The sequence below is a fragment of the Watersipora subatra genome, chromosome 10 (genome assembly GCF_963576615.1).
Source record: "Watersipora subatra chromosome 10, tzWatSuba1.1, whole genome shotgun sequence".
NCBI lineage: Eukaryota > Metazoa > Bryozoa > Gymnolaemata > Cheilostomatida > Watersiporidae > Watersipora > Watersipora subatra.
In genome coordinates this window covers 23,487,472-23,504,876 of record NC_088717.1, presented here as the reverse complement: position 1 = coordinate 23,504,876, position 17,405 = coordinate 23,487,472, and the positions used below count along the sequence as shown (strand labels likewise).

The following is a 17,405-nucleotide window of genomic DNA, read 5'->3' as shown; positions in this document are numbered from 1 at the left end:
CACTCCATTTCCATTGCTATAACCAGATAGACCATCACTCCATTTCCATTGCTATAACCAGATAAACCATCACTCCATTTCCATTGCTATAACCAGATAAACCATCACTCCATTTCCATTGCTATAACCAGATAGACCATCACTCCGTTTCCATTGCTATAACCAGATAGACCATCACTCCATTTCCATTGCTATAACCAGATAGACCATCACTCCATTTCCATTGCTATAACCAGATAAACCATCACTCCATTTCCATTGCTATAACCAGATAGACCATCACTCCGTTTCCATTGCTATAACCAGATAGACCATCACTCCATTTCCATTGCTATAACCAGATAAACCATCACTCCATTTCCATTGCTATAACCAGATAGACCATCACTCCATCTCCATTGCTATAACCAGATAGACCATCACTCTATTTCCATTGCTATAACCAGATAAACCATCACTCCATTTCCATTGCTATAACCAGATAGACCATCACTCTATTTCCATTGCTATAACCAGATAGACCATCACTCCATTTCCATTGCTATAACCAGATAGACCATCACTCCGTTTCCATTGCTATAACCAGATAGACCATCACTCCGTTTCCATTGCTATAACCAGATAGACCATCACTCCGTTTCCATTGCTATAACCAGATAGACCATCACTCCATTTCCATTGCTATAACCAGATAGACCATCACTCCATTTCCATTGCTATAACCAGATAAACCATCACTCCATTTCCATTGCTATAACCAGATAGACCATCACTCCGTTTCCATTGCTATAACCAGATAGACCATCACTCCATTTCCATTGCTATAACCAGATAAACCATCACTCCATTTCCATTGCTATAACCAGATAGACCATCACTCCATCTCCATTGCTATAACCAGATAGACCATCACTCTATTTCCATTGCTATAACCAGATAAACCATCACTCCATTTCCATTGCTATAACCAGATAGACCATCACTCCATTTCCATTGCTATAACCAGACAGACCATCACTCCATTTCCATTGCTATAACCAGATAGACCATCACTCTATTTCCATTGCTATAACCAGATAAACCATCACTCCATTTCCATTGCTATAACCAGATAGACCATCACTCCATTTCCATTGCTATAACCAGATAGACCATCACTCCATTTCCATTGCTATAACCAGATAAACCATCACTCCATTTCCATTGCTATAACCAGATAGACCATCACTCCATTTCCATTGCTATAACCAGATAGGTTGAGAACTCAAGTAAAACTAAAGTTTTTTATTTGTTACTTCGGTTATTCATAATCTGTGCAAAAGTAAATGACAGTAGAGGGGATCAAACCAAAGGTTTCTCCCTGCACACAATTCAGCCATCTGTTTACTCTACGAAGACTTACTGCTAATTATGAGTTACTTGAATGTTACTAAAAAGGAGTGTAAAACAAGAATTTTAACAACTTTATGCAGTTATAATTTTTTCATGCTTGGATTTATTGACAAAACCAATTATGGAATTGCCTCCCCTGATGGATGTTGAGATGCGGATGACTACTCCATATATGAATGTATAGCAGAGAATTTGCAGCGCAGCTTGTAGGTTTTTCGTGCGTTTTTGGTTTGATAAGAAAATCATTAAGTTCAGCTAATATTACACTCCGCTGACTTTTGAGCTATTGTAACAATGATATAATATATATATATATATAAAGTACTGCTCATTTTGTTAGACAGCAACCAAAAGACCTAAATTCCTAGCAAGTTGCATCGTAAGATTTAGTTGTAATGACAGCACACCCATTATTATGCTAGTGAAAACATTTGTTTTCATAACAATTACAGTCATATCTTGACATATGAGTTTAAAGTAATTTGAAAGTGAGCTCTTCCTACATGTCGATTCTTTCGTATCTCAAAGCAATATTTCCTATATAAAATAACTAAACACAACTTAATCCATTCCCATCGTATAGAGAAACCACTTAAAAACAAGATATTTTGATAGAACATATGTTTTTAATTGTTGTAATTCACTACCTATGCTCACAAAGTAACAAACACCCGTTCGGGTAGTTGTTATGATCTGCAATAGAGTGTAGCATTATTATGTATATTATTGTATGGAGTTCTTACCTTTGAGACAGACGTAGCGGCTAATGGCGGTGTGTGAGAAACTTGACAGCAAAGCGTTCGGTACATAGACTTTTGTTACGCTTTGTAGCATAGCATAAACTATGAATTTAGCTTACTAAACACACACACGTGAAGCCAAGTTTTAATCTTTTACAAAACTTCACTTTATTTTGTTTTCGTCATAATATCTGTTTCCAGCTTAGCGCTATTTGCCTCGCCTTCATTACAACTTTTAGCCGGCCGTTTTAAAACTTTTTTCTAACCTATTCGATGAGAAAGGCTGAGCGATGCTGTTCTCGAAAACAGCCTCTCGCATACTTAACAATTTAGTGGCCATCGAGAACCGGTTCAAATTCTTGTAGCTCAAAGTTTTCTCGTATCTCTACGGTAAAAACTTGCTCGGTATTTTGCTCATATTTTGATTTTCTCATACGTTGGGGCACTCGTATGTCGAGATATGACTGTACTAGGTTATCGTGAACAAAGTTCTTCAAAGACCTCAGGCGGCAGAAAACAACATGGTACTAATCCATTGCCCTGTGCATAGTACTTTCTAACTAATCAAATAGCTAGTTGGTTACACAACAGCTCGACTTCTTGCTAATCGATTGTAAATTATACGATTGTAAATTGTACGATCGTAAATTGTTTCACAAAATAAATACTCATGATTAATCCAAAGTCGGCCCCTAAACATGGTCACCTCATATATAGACATGCTTATGTCACACCTTCAGAATCAAGTTCTTTCTTTATTCACTGGAAATTGTTTCCTCTATATTGCCGATTAATAACCCATCAGCCTTGACAGGCATGGGCTGGTATTGATGCAGGTAGGCACAGTCACAGGTGGTCATCTTATGTACATGTATCTAGTTGCATCGAATCGCTGGTATGGCAAAGGTGTTCCATCACAATGATCAGCCTTTCAAGCATGAGTAGGTAGCAGGTGAAGACAACTTCAGCAAATATCTGAGCATGTAGTATTGTAGAACCCTCGATTTAAATAAATCCGTGATGTGTTAGCTTCTATTGTATGAACATGCCGTGTAACATCATTGGTCTTGTCTTTGTGTGTTGCAGTCGCCAGTCACAGTGAACATACCAAAGGTACCTGATGAGGATCTTCCAGCAGAAGAGGATGAGGAAGCGTGGAACATGGATGAATTTGAGTCCCAGGGGCTCACTGTTGAAGTAGAAGATGTTGTATGTATATTTTCTAGAACCTATTTCCTTCTAACTTATCTGACCACTTTATCAATACTGGATGCAGTAATCCCCTATCTACTGTTTATCTCACATTCTGCTCCTTGTATACTCGGCAGATTTCATAATTAGGGTTCACGGAGGGAGACATTGTGTGAAATATATACACTTTATTGGCCACCCATAATCATTTTTATATGCAAAATGTTTTACATCTAGTGCCAACAAAAATGAATAAATCAATAGATAAAAATGTATTGGCATGTGATATCATAAACCCAAAAATAAAAATTGATACAAGGAAGACTTGAAACTACTAAGTTTATGTGTACATCTTATCTGTTTTGACAAAAGATTAAAAGAGTTCGCAATAAAATTAAAAGGATTTAAAGAACTAGCAATACAATTGTTCAGTGTACTTTTAGTTGACTACAAAGTTATACTTTTGGTAGGAGTTACTTGCATTGGTACATACACTAGCCGAATTCTCGGTGTTGCATGGGTGTTAAAAACAGCTTATAAACAGTGGCAGGTAATGTAGTTGCCTGCAACATCTTGCAGGCAACTACATTACCAGGTAATGTAGTTGCCTGCCACTTGCCATTAGTCTGGCACATTGCTAATGGCTAATTTGAGTAAGCTAGTATTGGAGCTAGTAATTTGATTAAACTTACTAATAAGAGCTGACTACAGACAACAAATGATTAAACTTACTAATAAGAGCTGACTACAGACAACAAATGATTAAACTTACTAATAAGAGCTGACTACAGACAACAAATGATTAAACTTACTAATAAGAGCTGACTACAGACAACAAATGATTAAACTTACTAATAAGAGCTGACTACAGACAACAAATGATTAAACTTACTAATAAGAGCTGACTACAGACAACAAATGATTAAACTTACTAATAAGAGCTGACTACAGACAACAAATGATTAAACTTACTAATAAGAGCTGACTACAGACAACAAATGATTAAACTTACTAATAAGAGCTGACTACAGACAACAAATGATTAAACTTACTAATAAGAGCTGACTACAGACAACAAATGACAAACTTACTAATAAGAGCTGACTACAGACAACAAATGATTAAACTTACTAATAAGAGCTGACTACAGACAACAAATGATTAAACTTACTAATAAGAGCTGACTACAGACAACAAATGATTAAACTTACTAATAAGAGCTGACTACAGACAACAAATGATTAAACTTACTAATAAGAGCTGACTACAGACAACAAATGATTAAACTTACTAATAAGAGCTGACTACAGACAACAAATGATTAAACTTACTAATAAGAGCTGACTACAGACAACAAATGATTAAACTTACTAATAAGAGCTGACTACAGACAACAAATGATTAAACTTACTAATAAGAGCTGACTACAGACAACAAATGATTAAACTTACTAATAAGAGCTGACTACAGACAACAAATGATTAAACTTACTAATAAGAGCTGACTACAGACAACAAATGATTAAACTTACTAATAAGAGCTGACTACAGACAACAAATGATTAAACTTACTAATAAGAGCTGACTACAGACAACAAATGATTAAACTTACTAATAAGAGCTGACTACAGACAACAAATGATTAAACTTACTAATAAGAGCTGACTACAGACAACAAATGATTAAACTTACTAATAAGAGCTGACTACAGACAACAAATGATTAAACTTACTAATAAGAGCTGACTACAGACAACAAATGATTAAACTTACTAATAAGAGCTGACTACAGACAACAAATGATTAAACTTACTAATAAGAGCTGACTACAGACAACAAATGATTAAACTTACTAATAAGAGCTGACTACAGACAACAAATGATTAAACTTACTAATAAGAGCTGACTACAGACAACATGATTAAACTTACTAATAAGTGCTGACTACAGACAACAAATGATTAAACTTACTAATAAGAGCTGACTACAGACAACAAATGATTAAACTTACTAATAAGTGCTGACTACAGACAACAAATGATTAAACTTACTAATAAGAGCTGACTACAGACAACAAATGATTAAACTTACTAATAAGAGCTGACTACAGACAACAAATGATTAAACTTACTAATAAGAGCTGACTACAGACAACAAATGATTAAACTTACTAATAAGTGCTGACTACAGACAACAAATGATTAAACTTACTAATAAGAGCTGACTACAGACAACAAATGATTAAACTTACTAATAAGAGCTGACTACAGACAACAAATGATTAAACTTACTAATAAGAGCTGACTACAGACAACAAATGATTAAACTTACTAATAAGAGCTGACTACAGACAACAAATGATTAAACTTACTAATAAGAGCTGACTACAGACAACAAATGATTAAACTTACTAATAAGAGCTGACTACAGACAACAAATGATTAAACTTACTAATAAGAGCTGACTACAGACAACAAATGATTAAACTTACTAATAAGAGCTGACTACAGACAACAAATGATTAAACTTACTAATAAGAGCTGACTACAGACAACAAATGACAAACTTACTAATAAGAGCTGACTACAGACAACAAATGATTAAACTTACTAATAAGAGCTGACTACAGACAACAAATGATTAAACTTACTAATAAGAGCTGACTACAGACAACAAATGACAAACTTTGAGATTTATATATATAGACTTAACAACGGAAGAAACCAATAAAAATTGGCTCATTGACTAACAAACTTCTTGAATTATAAACTATGTTTTTAGTAACAAAAATTTCTTGTCTCGCTACATGGGTGGAGGTCATTTGCATTTTCTAGCCGTATCATATCAGACCGCTACTTTTTGGGTAAAAAGTATTTTAATTATCGGCAATCTTTTTTTCACAAGCTGGTTCACAACTGGAAAAACGTGTCTCGTACTCAGTTAGTGATATGACTTTGTAGTTTTTCACTTGTGGCTGTCAGTACTTGTAGACATTAGCTGTGGTATGTGAGGTATCGCTGTACCGTGATGTCATAGTCCAGTTACACCTAAACAAGACTAACTTTGACCATAGTATTATGAATTAGCGGTAGTCTGATGGTCTACATTAGTTCAGCCAATCAGATTTTACCTATGATCAGATGAGCCATTCTAAAGAGTGTTTCACACTCTATCGCCGTATCTCGGCATTGTCCTTTCGGCGTTTATCATCGACTATGCGCATCGTAAACCAATAGCATCATCAGAGCATTGGAAACGTCGGGAAAGTTTGAAGCTGTCAACATTTCTCCATATTCTGCCAAGCATCGATGACAGCCTGTACAATGTGCATCATTTCGGCGATAGTAATTTGCGGTCACGGATGGCATCATTTATTTATTTCTGATCATGGTAATTGCTGAGGAACTAGATTAGAGTCGAGACGCGAAAACAAAGCGATTCCTCCGAGAAATTTTTTTACAAATTAAGAACAGAACGTCACGGAGTGTTCGCTGATGCAAATCTGGTGATAGTGTAAACATTGTTATCATTGATGATCACAAAAATATTGTGGCACCAACACCGAAATATTGCGATGTGAACCAGCCTTTATCGTACGATGTTTAATGATAAACCGAAATTAAAAAATCTTGTAGCATTAACAGTAGCAGTTAATATTGCAGGTTGGTTTTCAAATAATATTTTTGTGTAATTTCTACCAACTAACAGGTTTTATTAACATTTTCATGTCATGAAAATGTGCATAAAGATTCTTTCTTTGCAAAGTGTATTAAAATCGCTCATTTTATTTAACTAGACTCGATAAATTGTCCCTTCAAAATCATTATTCATGAAATCAGAGCATTAATTTTGTTAACAAGTTTTAAAGAAATAACTTCCGAGAATAGCTAATTTTTACAGACAATTAAAATTTATAGTTATGTGAAGAAAGAATGTCTCGCTAGCGCACTCCGCAGGGTGTACATACACGTCGGTTGGTGTAATTCTTGGCAAGTAAAAATACATTTAGACCCTGTTTTGTATTAGAAAGCCTCCTAAAAGTTAGTATGATGCACCCATCCTTTGGACTACCTATCTAGAACAGATAGTATGACTACAGCAACTGGGAAACTGAGGCAGATAATTTTTCATTCAGATATGCATGCTTGGCTAGTAAAGTTTGTCTCTATGTGGGAACTATTATTTCAGCGAGGAATTCTGTAAACTTTATTCGAGTTTTTTTTCAAATAGGAATGTTTCATTTGTATTTCATCAAAAGATTAAATGTTCTATTTACAGGCAGCTGTAGACATGTCACAGGTGAAAGGCTCGGATATTGTACAAACTAGAACATATGACTTGAATATTACTTATGACAAATTCTATCAGACCCCAAGATTGTGGCTCACAGGCTATGATGAGGTATGTCATATACAAGTACATGCGTTATAATATTCTTTTTGTTAAGTTCTTGTCATGATTACACACAGTTGGGCACACAGGCTATGATGAGGTTTGCAGATACCATTGTACTTAGTTCTATAGGAGCATGCGTGACAGTCTACTTGGGGGTGCCTGCTCATGTGACATCAACGTTCTGGCAGGTCTCTTGCTGGTCTCTAGCAAGTTTCTGAGAAACATACTTGAGCTATGTCCGTACCTAGTACCAAATATATTGGTTGCTAGATGGCAGTATCAATAAACATGAACATGGTCGGTTAGAGCTCTAGTCTAGGAATCAATTGACAGTTGCTTGTTATACGCTGGTCACGATTGCTTACCTACTCCTACCTTGAAACGCAGAAAAATAGTTGACTTTCCTGCAAAGCTGATTTTTGCCAGATCATGAAAGTAATGACCCTGTGAGTCTTAGCAATTGTTTGGCTGCCAGCCGTATTCAATATAATGTATATCATGACACATCAAGATTCAGTGCTGTGATGATAGATTGACCACAGCAATCAATTTTCATACATAGCTGTTAGTGATCAGAGGGTTATTAATGATTGATTACATAACAGCGTCAAATGATTGATTACATAACACCGTCAAATGATTGATTACATAACAGCGTCAAATGATTGATTACATAACAGTTGAGGTGTTAAAAATGTGTTGAGCATAGATCAGTAGTAAAAAAACTGAAATGTAGGATAATGTTATCTAGGAGTCGTTTGCTCACCCTATTGGAAGCATGTATTACTAAAGCATGTATTACTAAAGCATGTGTTCATCTTTACCTCGACAAAAACTAGTGAGGGACATTAAGAATATTCAAAGAAGTGAAGTATTAATATGCTAATCATATATATATATATATATATATATATATATACACGATATAGCTATAAATATAAACTATATATTTTATTTATATATATATATATATATATAAATCTCAGTGTAAGTTTTCATCCCTGCGTTCAGTTATAAGTAAACTAGCAAGAAAAATCCGCATCACAGAGGATTTCATCTCGGAATCTCCCATTCATAAGTCGACGATCTAACTTATTAAGCTACACTGATACAATCGGTTCATTGGGCATATAGTCATTATTTTGGTTAACCTATCTGCGTTACACGCAATGTCACTAATGCTTGCTCTCACAGCTCTTATTAGTAAGTTTAGCAATAGGGATGCTAGTGTACTCAAATTAGCCATTGGCAATATTAATTACAAAATTAATTCGTTCCGGGAAGTAGTTTTGTAAGTGGAAAATTTCATAATTAGAAATGGACTTCATCATATGAATGTCCTAATCTGTACCAAGTCAGCACCAAACTCGGATATAAAATTTGTATAAATTGTAAATGCATGTAATGGTTGAAACCAGTAACCAATACATGTTAGAATTATATTACTGCAATAAGAAAAGTACGCATGAAAGGAACAAAGAACAGAAAAACAACAAATAAAAGCTACAGAGAGTATTTTTTTTACCTTTGGCATTAGACGTCAAGACAAGACTATGGGGAAACTGCAGAAAGTGGGAGGACGGCTGTCAGAAGAGAGTTCATCAGCATGTACTGAAAAACTATCTCATACAAAAAACACAGAATTTGAATGAATAGAAACTAAAGTTGTCCTACCATGTGTCTGATATACGATAACTCCAAATTATACAACTAATGAAAACAAGACTTAAAATGAATGTGGATTACTTACTTTTGTTGACAATTAAAGCTAAGTGAGACGCATTGTACATCGTAGTGAGTGTACCCACGGTAAACGAACGGGCCAAGATGTAAAGTGAAAAATGGGCCAAAATATGAAACACTCTTCATATCTAGAAATATCTTTTCTAAATTGGTGCGATATTTTCACCAAAAAAGCGTTTGTACCTTAGAGATTTCGTATGTAGTTTTTCATAAGTAGAGGTTCTACTGTATATACCTGCTCTACTGTATATACCTGCTCTTCCCATTGTTGGTATTTCCATTTCTTATTTGCTCTCTAGTCAGTAACAAACTTCTGCCAGAAATAACTTACTATGCGCTATGTGGGCCATCACCATAGCTAGAGGATTTTGATTCTGTGATTCAAACTTGATAAGAAAAGGATAACTCCAAAAATATGTGTCAATTGAACTTTTAATTACACAGTCAACCTTTGATTTATCATTGCCTTTGTATTAGAAAATGTTGACATATGACATGGAATTTGCGCAAATTATTTATCAAATTATATATGGCATTGCATTTTCTGTTAAAATTCTAGTTTTGTACGTAAAAGTGAAAAAGTTCTGGTAAATTAAAAATGAAATATCTGATGAACCATATATAAGATAATTTGAACTATAGTGTAAGTTAGAGTAAGGTATGATACCAATCAAGCCTAAGAATCATCGCATCTGCAGTTCTGCCCACGGGTCTCTGTTAGATTAACAATACATACCTTTTCACTGATTATTACTATATTAGCTTTTACATACAGTGTAGTCCTGGTACATGTAGTTCTTTGCATAATTTTATATCATGAATTAGTTTGAATGATATATATACAATTACTTTAAGTATTTGTCATTGCATTTTGGGTTCCGAGTCCATGAAACGATATATAATCACCTCAAGTTTTGTCATTGTATATTAGGCTTTGGAACAAATCGAACAAAATACAATGTAATCTTATATGTATATTTGCTCCAACATACGACAGTTTTGACATATATAAGCTAATATCATAGCGGTTTAACATTGTTAGTTGAAGTTTGACAGTAATGAGTAGAGGTTTAAAGAAATTGAATTATTATTTATTGAATGCTAGTATGTATATTATATATATACATACATTGTTAAAGTACTTATGTACATGTACATGAAAAGTGCTTATGTTAAAGGATTATGTACATTGCTAAGTTATACTTATTAATAGTGTTCATTCTCTGCATACAGTGATCTACAGTTGTAGAAATAGAGACTGGGTTCCAGCACTGATACGTAATTGATTAAATATCTCAAAGCACTTTTTTTACCAGTATTAAAAACCTGACTATTGACCTTACTCTGTTGTTTCATTTAATACAAGCATTCTGTAGTAAGTGATTGATTCAACATCTCAATGTATAGGAGCTGAATGACTGCTACCAGTCATCTGGAGTTAAATTAGCGGAATAGCCTGTGTTCTACGTTCATTTCCTTATAGGCACGGAGGGCGTTGAGCGTAGAACTAATGTATGAAGACTTTAGCCAGGACCATGCGAACAAGACTATCACTATGGAACCATTTCCTCACATTCCTGGCCCTCCGATGGCCTCCGTTCATCCGTGCAGGTCAGTGGGCTACACTGTTACCTAGTAACCGCTCATGTTGCTGTGTGACAAATGAAGAGAGTAGTTATAACAGCGGCTAATGTTCTCAAACAGGAAGTGAGAGAGAAGTCAACATCACCTGACCTAGCAAGATGTATTTTGTAGGTTCATTGATTTGTAGTTAGGATAATGTTGATTTGAGTCCCTGCCTGCTTATTTCTTTCTCTATCTTGCTAAGGTTATATATATGGTTATCTCTATGACTATTAGAGGCAGATGAGGGTATATCACGAAAATTGAATAGAAAGTTTAGTGTAACAACACTGAAGAGGCAGGAGTAAAATTAACAAGAGAAGGCAAATCCTAACTGTACTTGTTGTAGGAGCAATAGGGCATGATATATTTACATAGCTGTAGTATATTAAAATTTTACTCCTTGTTTTAGAGAGCTATTTTTGGAAGCCTTCACAGCTGCATAGCCTAACACACGCTGACGAAATGCGTTATTTGCATAACCAACATGTTGACAGCGCATCGGTAACCCGTTGGCTATGTATCATTTTGACAACCATCATGTTGGTTTTTTGAAAGAGATGAAATATTTCAATTTTATCCGTTTCTAAATTAATTAGATGCGTGCAAGCTTTTCCTTTGAATGATGATGGCAGGATTTCATACAAACAAATATTTATATCTGGATAAAGATATTGTCATTCGTGATATATGACAGCTACGATTACAAATTAGGACATCCAATAAAACATTTTTGATAATTCGTATGGCAATTAAATTTGCTAAAAAAGTCTGTGTAGCATAATGTATGTCATGGATCAAGGATTTTGGTACTTGGCTGTTTTGTTTTGTCTTCAGCGATATATAGCAATAGAAATAGCTGCACAGACGTTATAAGTCTCACAAATCTTTGATAACCTATACAGGTAGTAAATATCCTGACTATAGTTATACTTAGATAACCTATACAGGTAGTAAATATCCTGACTATAGTTATACTTTGATAACCTATACAGGTAGTAAATATCCTGACTATAGTTATACTTTGATAACCTATACTGGTAGTAAATATCCTGACTATAGTTATACTTAGAAAACACACAAATTTTCTAACCAAAACTTAGTTAGGGTGGCACTACATCACTGTATACAGGTAGTAAATATCCTGATGATACTTATATAAGTGTACAGGAAAATTCAGCAAGGATGTCATGGGCATCACACGGATGAGGTCAATTTTCATGGTTAATCTATTTGTCAATATGACGCCTCGTTTAGAAATGTCGGTACGTGTATAGCTGCAACAAATCTCTACTCTACGTGTTGGTGTGTATGTGTGTAGCTGCAACAAATATGTACGCTACGTGTTGGTGTGTATGTGTATAGCTGCAACAAATATGTACGCTATGTGTTGGTGTGTATGTGTGTAGCTGCAACAAATATGTACGCTACGTGTTGGTGTGTATGTGTGTAGCTGCAACAAATATGTACGCTATGTGTTGGTGTGTATGTGTGTAGCTGCAACAAATATGTACGCTATGTGTTGGTGTGTATGTGTGTAGCTGCAACAAATATGTACGCTATGTGTTGGTGTGTACGTGTATAGCTGCAACAAATATGTACGCTATGTGTTGGTGTGTACGTGTATAGCTGCAACAAGTATCTACGCTGTTGGTGTGTGTAGCCAGGCTTTATCTAGCATTGGCAAGTATCAACTGGGGAAGAAAGTTTAGAATGTGGGCTATTTTAATACAATGTCCATGACACAAATCTGATCTATCTTGAGAAAGATATTGTCAAAGTGTAACGTTGTGATAGGTGTTAGTTGGCTTTCGCTAGGTCAATCACTTTTAATCCAATCCATGACATCTGATTATGGCATTAAGGAAGGTAAGTCAAAGTAACATCTGTAGCTTGTCTGTAGGTGTGTCAAGGCTGTTAGCAACAGTAGATATCTCAGCCACATGCACTCACAAGGATTTGTAAGTGCATGTGGCTGTCCATCATATTGATTGCTTTGTGTTGGTATGACTACTTTGGGGCATAATAGGGGTCGATCTGTCAGCACCAGCATTCTTCCATGAGCGATATTTTTTCATCAGGATCAGTCTTATATTTGTGTCGATCTAATTGTATGGATCTAATTTATGTTGATCATTTATGCTGACCCATGGCTAAACTTTTATCAATCTTCCAATGTATCAACCTTTTGTCCATCCAATTTGTAACATAGCCTGAAACTCATTAGAAATTATTATTAAGTTGAACTGAGCTGTATACTTGGCAGTTGAAGTAAATCTGCCTGAGCACTAGCAGGAAATTAGGCAGCTTCCGTGATAGAATGGAGCAATTTTATCTTATTACCCAACTCGGCTAACCGCAACTACCCTCTGTTTAGTTTCAGACAAGCGTCCCTTTGTACTAACCAATCAGAAAAGGCTTCAACGGCAAATGAGTGCGGTTTCATTTTATTGCGAATATTAATCAGTTTCATTTTGAAAGATGGTTATGAGACAGACAACTTCACATTGATCAAAAGGGATTTCTCATCAATTAGTTTTGGACTCCTCTATATTTGTTTTGTGTAAATATTACCGTACAAACATACACTGGTCTTCCAAAAGTATGACAACAGCCCATTTTCAAAGTTTGCGCTGTTCACACATAGATAAGGCATTGCACAGGCAGATGTAAAATGCATTTAAACAAAAACATTCGGTGAAGGTCAGACCAAATGCGATAAATCTAGATACAGTTTTTATCCAACTCAACGTGTTCAGTTGGATTATATCAACATGGTCAGTATCATTCAGTGTTATTTATGTATTATATTATGTATTTATATATTATTTACCTAGTAATTAATTATTTTGTTTCACCTCCTTTAAACAATAAATTTGAAGCGTTAAATTTTGTGTCTACGGTGATAAAGTGATTGTTAGGTCATCGTTGTTACTAACGACTATTATACTTCCAATCTTAAAGCATTTTTTAAAAGCGTATATTTTCAACACTTGAGAAAAATTTATAATGATATTAGCATATTACATCATAGTAAAAAGTTATCTGTGATGTAATACATCATTTAAAAAGCAAGATATAAAGCTATCATAGCAAAGGAAACCATAATTCAGTCACAAAGCAATAGTGTTAAAAATCCAAAAAATTACAACCTCACTATACATGTACTGTAAATAGACTCTTCTCTTTCCTGCCGGTATGCTGAAGTTGCGAGACGAACGTTACAGGAAGTTACTCAGGCGCCATGGTTACTCAGTTAGCTCAGGCACGTAATAATGCTGGTCTCTCGCTAATTCGTCCCTATCCAAACTATTTTTGTTAATTTGGTTTCTAAGAAAAACTCTGTTGAGCTTTACATTCACCATTTTTAAAATGGTGAATATAAAATCTAAGTAATTTTTGATCTGATATATTAGATTATTTTTGTAAATCTTTGCCAAAAAACAGTGATCAATAAACGTTACTACCTTTGCACCGCTTTGTACAGACAACTAAATTAGTTAGAACTGGATAAATTACGGTATTTAAGCAAACATCTACTAGGAAGTTGGGAACTGAATAAACCAACACATTAGTCATTTCAAAATATATTTGTATTTTTTATAACAGTTGCATAGCTTTGCTCCATTCTGCGGAGTCACTCAACATTTATTTTAATGTTAACAAAACATTAATTTCATTTTGTTGGTCACGCCTCCTGAAAGTTTGCCTGGCTATTTCATCTGACTCACTAATTCAGCCAATGATAGCCCAAGCCTGGGCATCATTACTTTTAGTGAACAATTGGCCAATAACATAGTTCTCGCTTCATTCAATAGGGAAGTCGACGAAAGTCTATAATTAACCAATCATATTGATCCTCTCGGTTCCGCGATTTTATGAAACATTTTTTTGATCTCAACGAAACCCAAATATGTCCATTATTTTGGTTCAAACAAATTTTGTTATAAAATTCTGTGGAAGATCGGTTTTCCTCGGAACCTTCTCCGTGACCTAATTGGACTTGAGTTATTATATCACGCCGTCTGTGCTCTCAATTTGTAACTTAATAATATTGAGTTACAACGTTAATGATTGTTACAACAACTGCTGACGTGTCAAATTTATTGGTAGAAAAATCGGCTGAGATGACATATCAGAGTACTATAATATAAATTAAGACAAGACAGTAAACTTTGCTAGTAATCCATTATCAAATAAAACAAATGGTTGCAACTGGTTGATTTGTGATTTGCTGCCTAACCAACCTAGGTGTTGAAAGCTGTGATTGGTGCTCAGGAAACATTTACTATATGCACACTCAAGTATAAAGTGTTAGAAGCCAGGCCAACTAACAAATATATAGTCTCGCTGTAGAGCATCAGTTGTATTGCAATGATATAAACAGCAGAAATATGCCTCTATCCGTGAAATTCGTGATTCTCACGCTGAAAGAAAATCGCTTAAACCTGCCCTGCTGCAGTGTTGCGAATAAAAAACATTTACGTGCAGTCATATTACGTTAAGTCAACTCTTTATTGTCATTTGCACGATCGTTTTGCCTGTCTGCCGATATTGCCTACCGATATTGCCTACATAACTATGTACTGGGTCACTGTCAAATTGAGTGATTGATGTACCAATAATAGGAAGTATAATCAAATCATTCGTAGTCTTCACACTGTCAAGGTCGCCATTACTAAAGCCTCGAGCAGATAACCCGCGATAGCTCAGTTGGTAGAGCGGAGGACTGTAGTGGCAACTAGAAATCCTTAGGTCACCGGTTCAAATCCGGTTCGCGGGATCTTATTTTTCGTGTTTTTGTGCTGTGGTCCATAAAGACCATAAAGATTTCTGCGTGTTTCCTATTTCGGATTCAAACCATTCATAATTTTATATAAGCTTTTAACATCATGTATACATTTAATATATGGAATCCTTTGTACACCTGTTTACACCCAGCCGCTTCAACATTTTTCTTTGTGTCAACTCAATTATCATTAATCATGTTTTCTCTTTTGGATAGTAAGTCTTTATATATTAGTTACATAAAGAATATTAGGAAACAATATATATTATAAAAAATTAATAACTGGACCCTTTACGCTATATAGAACTTCTCACGTAATACGCGGCAAAAACATTACGTAAATTCTTCACAGTAAGCGGAATTTGCGTAAAAGGAAGCTTATGTTAAAGGAGTTTATAGTGTATTTAAATACCAAATGTCATCCAAGCTTAGTCTTTGAGTTGTCACAATGAGTTGTCTCCTCTTATGTTTCAATACATCCTACAGGCATGCTGCTGTGATGAAGAAGATAATAGAGACAGTAGCTGAAGGAGGCAGTGCACTAGGAGTGCATATGTATCTGCTGATATTCCTCAAGTTTGTGCAAGCCATAATACCTACCATAGAGTACGATTTCACTCGCAACTTCACTATGTGACACACAAGTTCACCTATTTTACTTCTCATTTGGAGTTAACTTTCACTAGCTATCTTGCTGATTTTGGTGTTTTTGGTGCAATCATGTGATTATATTTATATTATTTCAATGGCTGTCTTTTTTGATAAGTTTTCTTTGGCTTGAGATACTCAAGCTGCGATTGATGCACTGATCCTTGTTTTATAATGTTAGATTTACATGTACACAATTAGCTACATAGCATGCCTTCACCAGCTCTGCCTGCCTTCACTAGCTCCGCCTTCACCAGCTCTGTCTGCGCTGATTTCTAGAAGGCTTATTTATTCCGATAATCCTTTGGTTTCAATTGGATTGAAAGCAGAATCTAATTTATGCAAACTGAAATCAAATCAGTGTGTCCTCTCCCGTTGAATATGTCCTGTATGTCTGTCTTCTCTTTCCTCTCTCAGTACTTTGTTACATTTTTATATTGAATTGAAATTCGATGAAATATATAAAATTCTTCAGCCAGCTCTTGTTGATACTACGGCCTGCCTAATTATATTCCATATCATTTTTCAATTCCAGGGTAGCGTAGCGGAGTAATTTAATTTTGTAGCATGTTTTTTAGCTTAAGTTTCATTACTGGGATGGAAAACAGCATTGTTTCGCAATGATGTGTAGTCGTGTTATTGTCTGGTTCTTTCTTACTTGTAGTATTTCTCATAGTACTGTACTGTAGTATTTCTATGTAAACACTGGCAGCAAAGGCTTGTGCATAATATAGCAGTCTGCTCATTTGTGAATATAATTTATTTGCCCAGCAAACAGTTCTTTTATCAGTTTGTAAATAATATTGCATTATACGCATATAACTCGGATATAACTTTTATTATATAAATGAAAAGCTTGATAACTCATCATGCTTTTTGAAATAAA

At 35.0% G+C, this 17,405-nt stretch overlaps 1 protein-coding gene and 1 non-coding gene across 2 annotated transcripts in view; both read left to right on the top strand.

Moving 5' to 3' along the window:
- LOC137405734 (ubiquitin-like-conjugating enzyme ATG3) overlaps window positions 1-17,294 on the top strand; it is a 29,390-nt gene extending 12,096 nt beyond the window's left edge. Inside the window, exons 5-8 of the mRNA XM_068092108.1 lie at window positions 3,219-3,341; window positions 7,600-7,722; window positions 10,943-11,070; window positions 16,358-17,294. Coding sequence (XP_067948209.1) covers window positions 3,219-3,341; window positions 7,600-7,722; window positions 10,943-11,070; window positions 16,358-16,508 — 525 coding nt within the window. The 3' untranslated portion in view covers window positions 16,509-17,294. The remainder of the gene's footprint in view (window positions 1-3,218; window positions 3,342-7,599; window positions 7,723-10,942; window positions 11,071-16,357) is intronic.
- On the top strand, window positions 15,781-15,865 carry Trnay-gua (transfer RNA tyrosine (anticodon GUA)). Its single transcript is given in 2 exon segments — window positions 15,781-15,817; window positions 15,830-15,865. It is a non-coding gene; the product is annotated as a tRNA-Tyr (tRNA).
- Window positions 17,295-17,405: the final 111 nt, after the last annotated feature.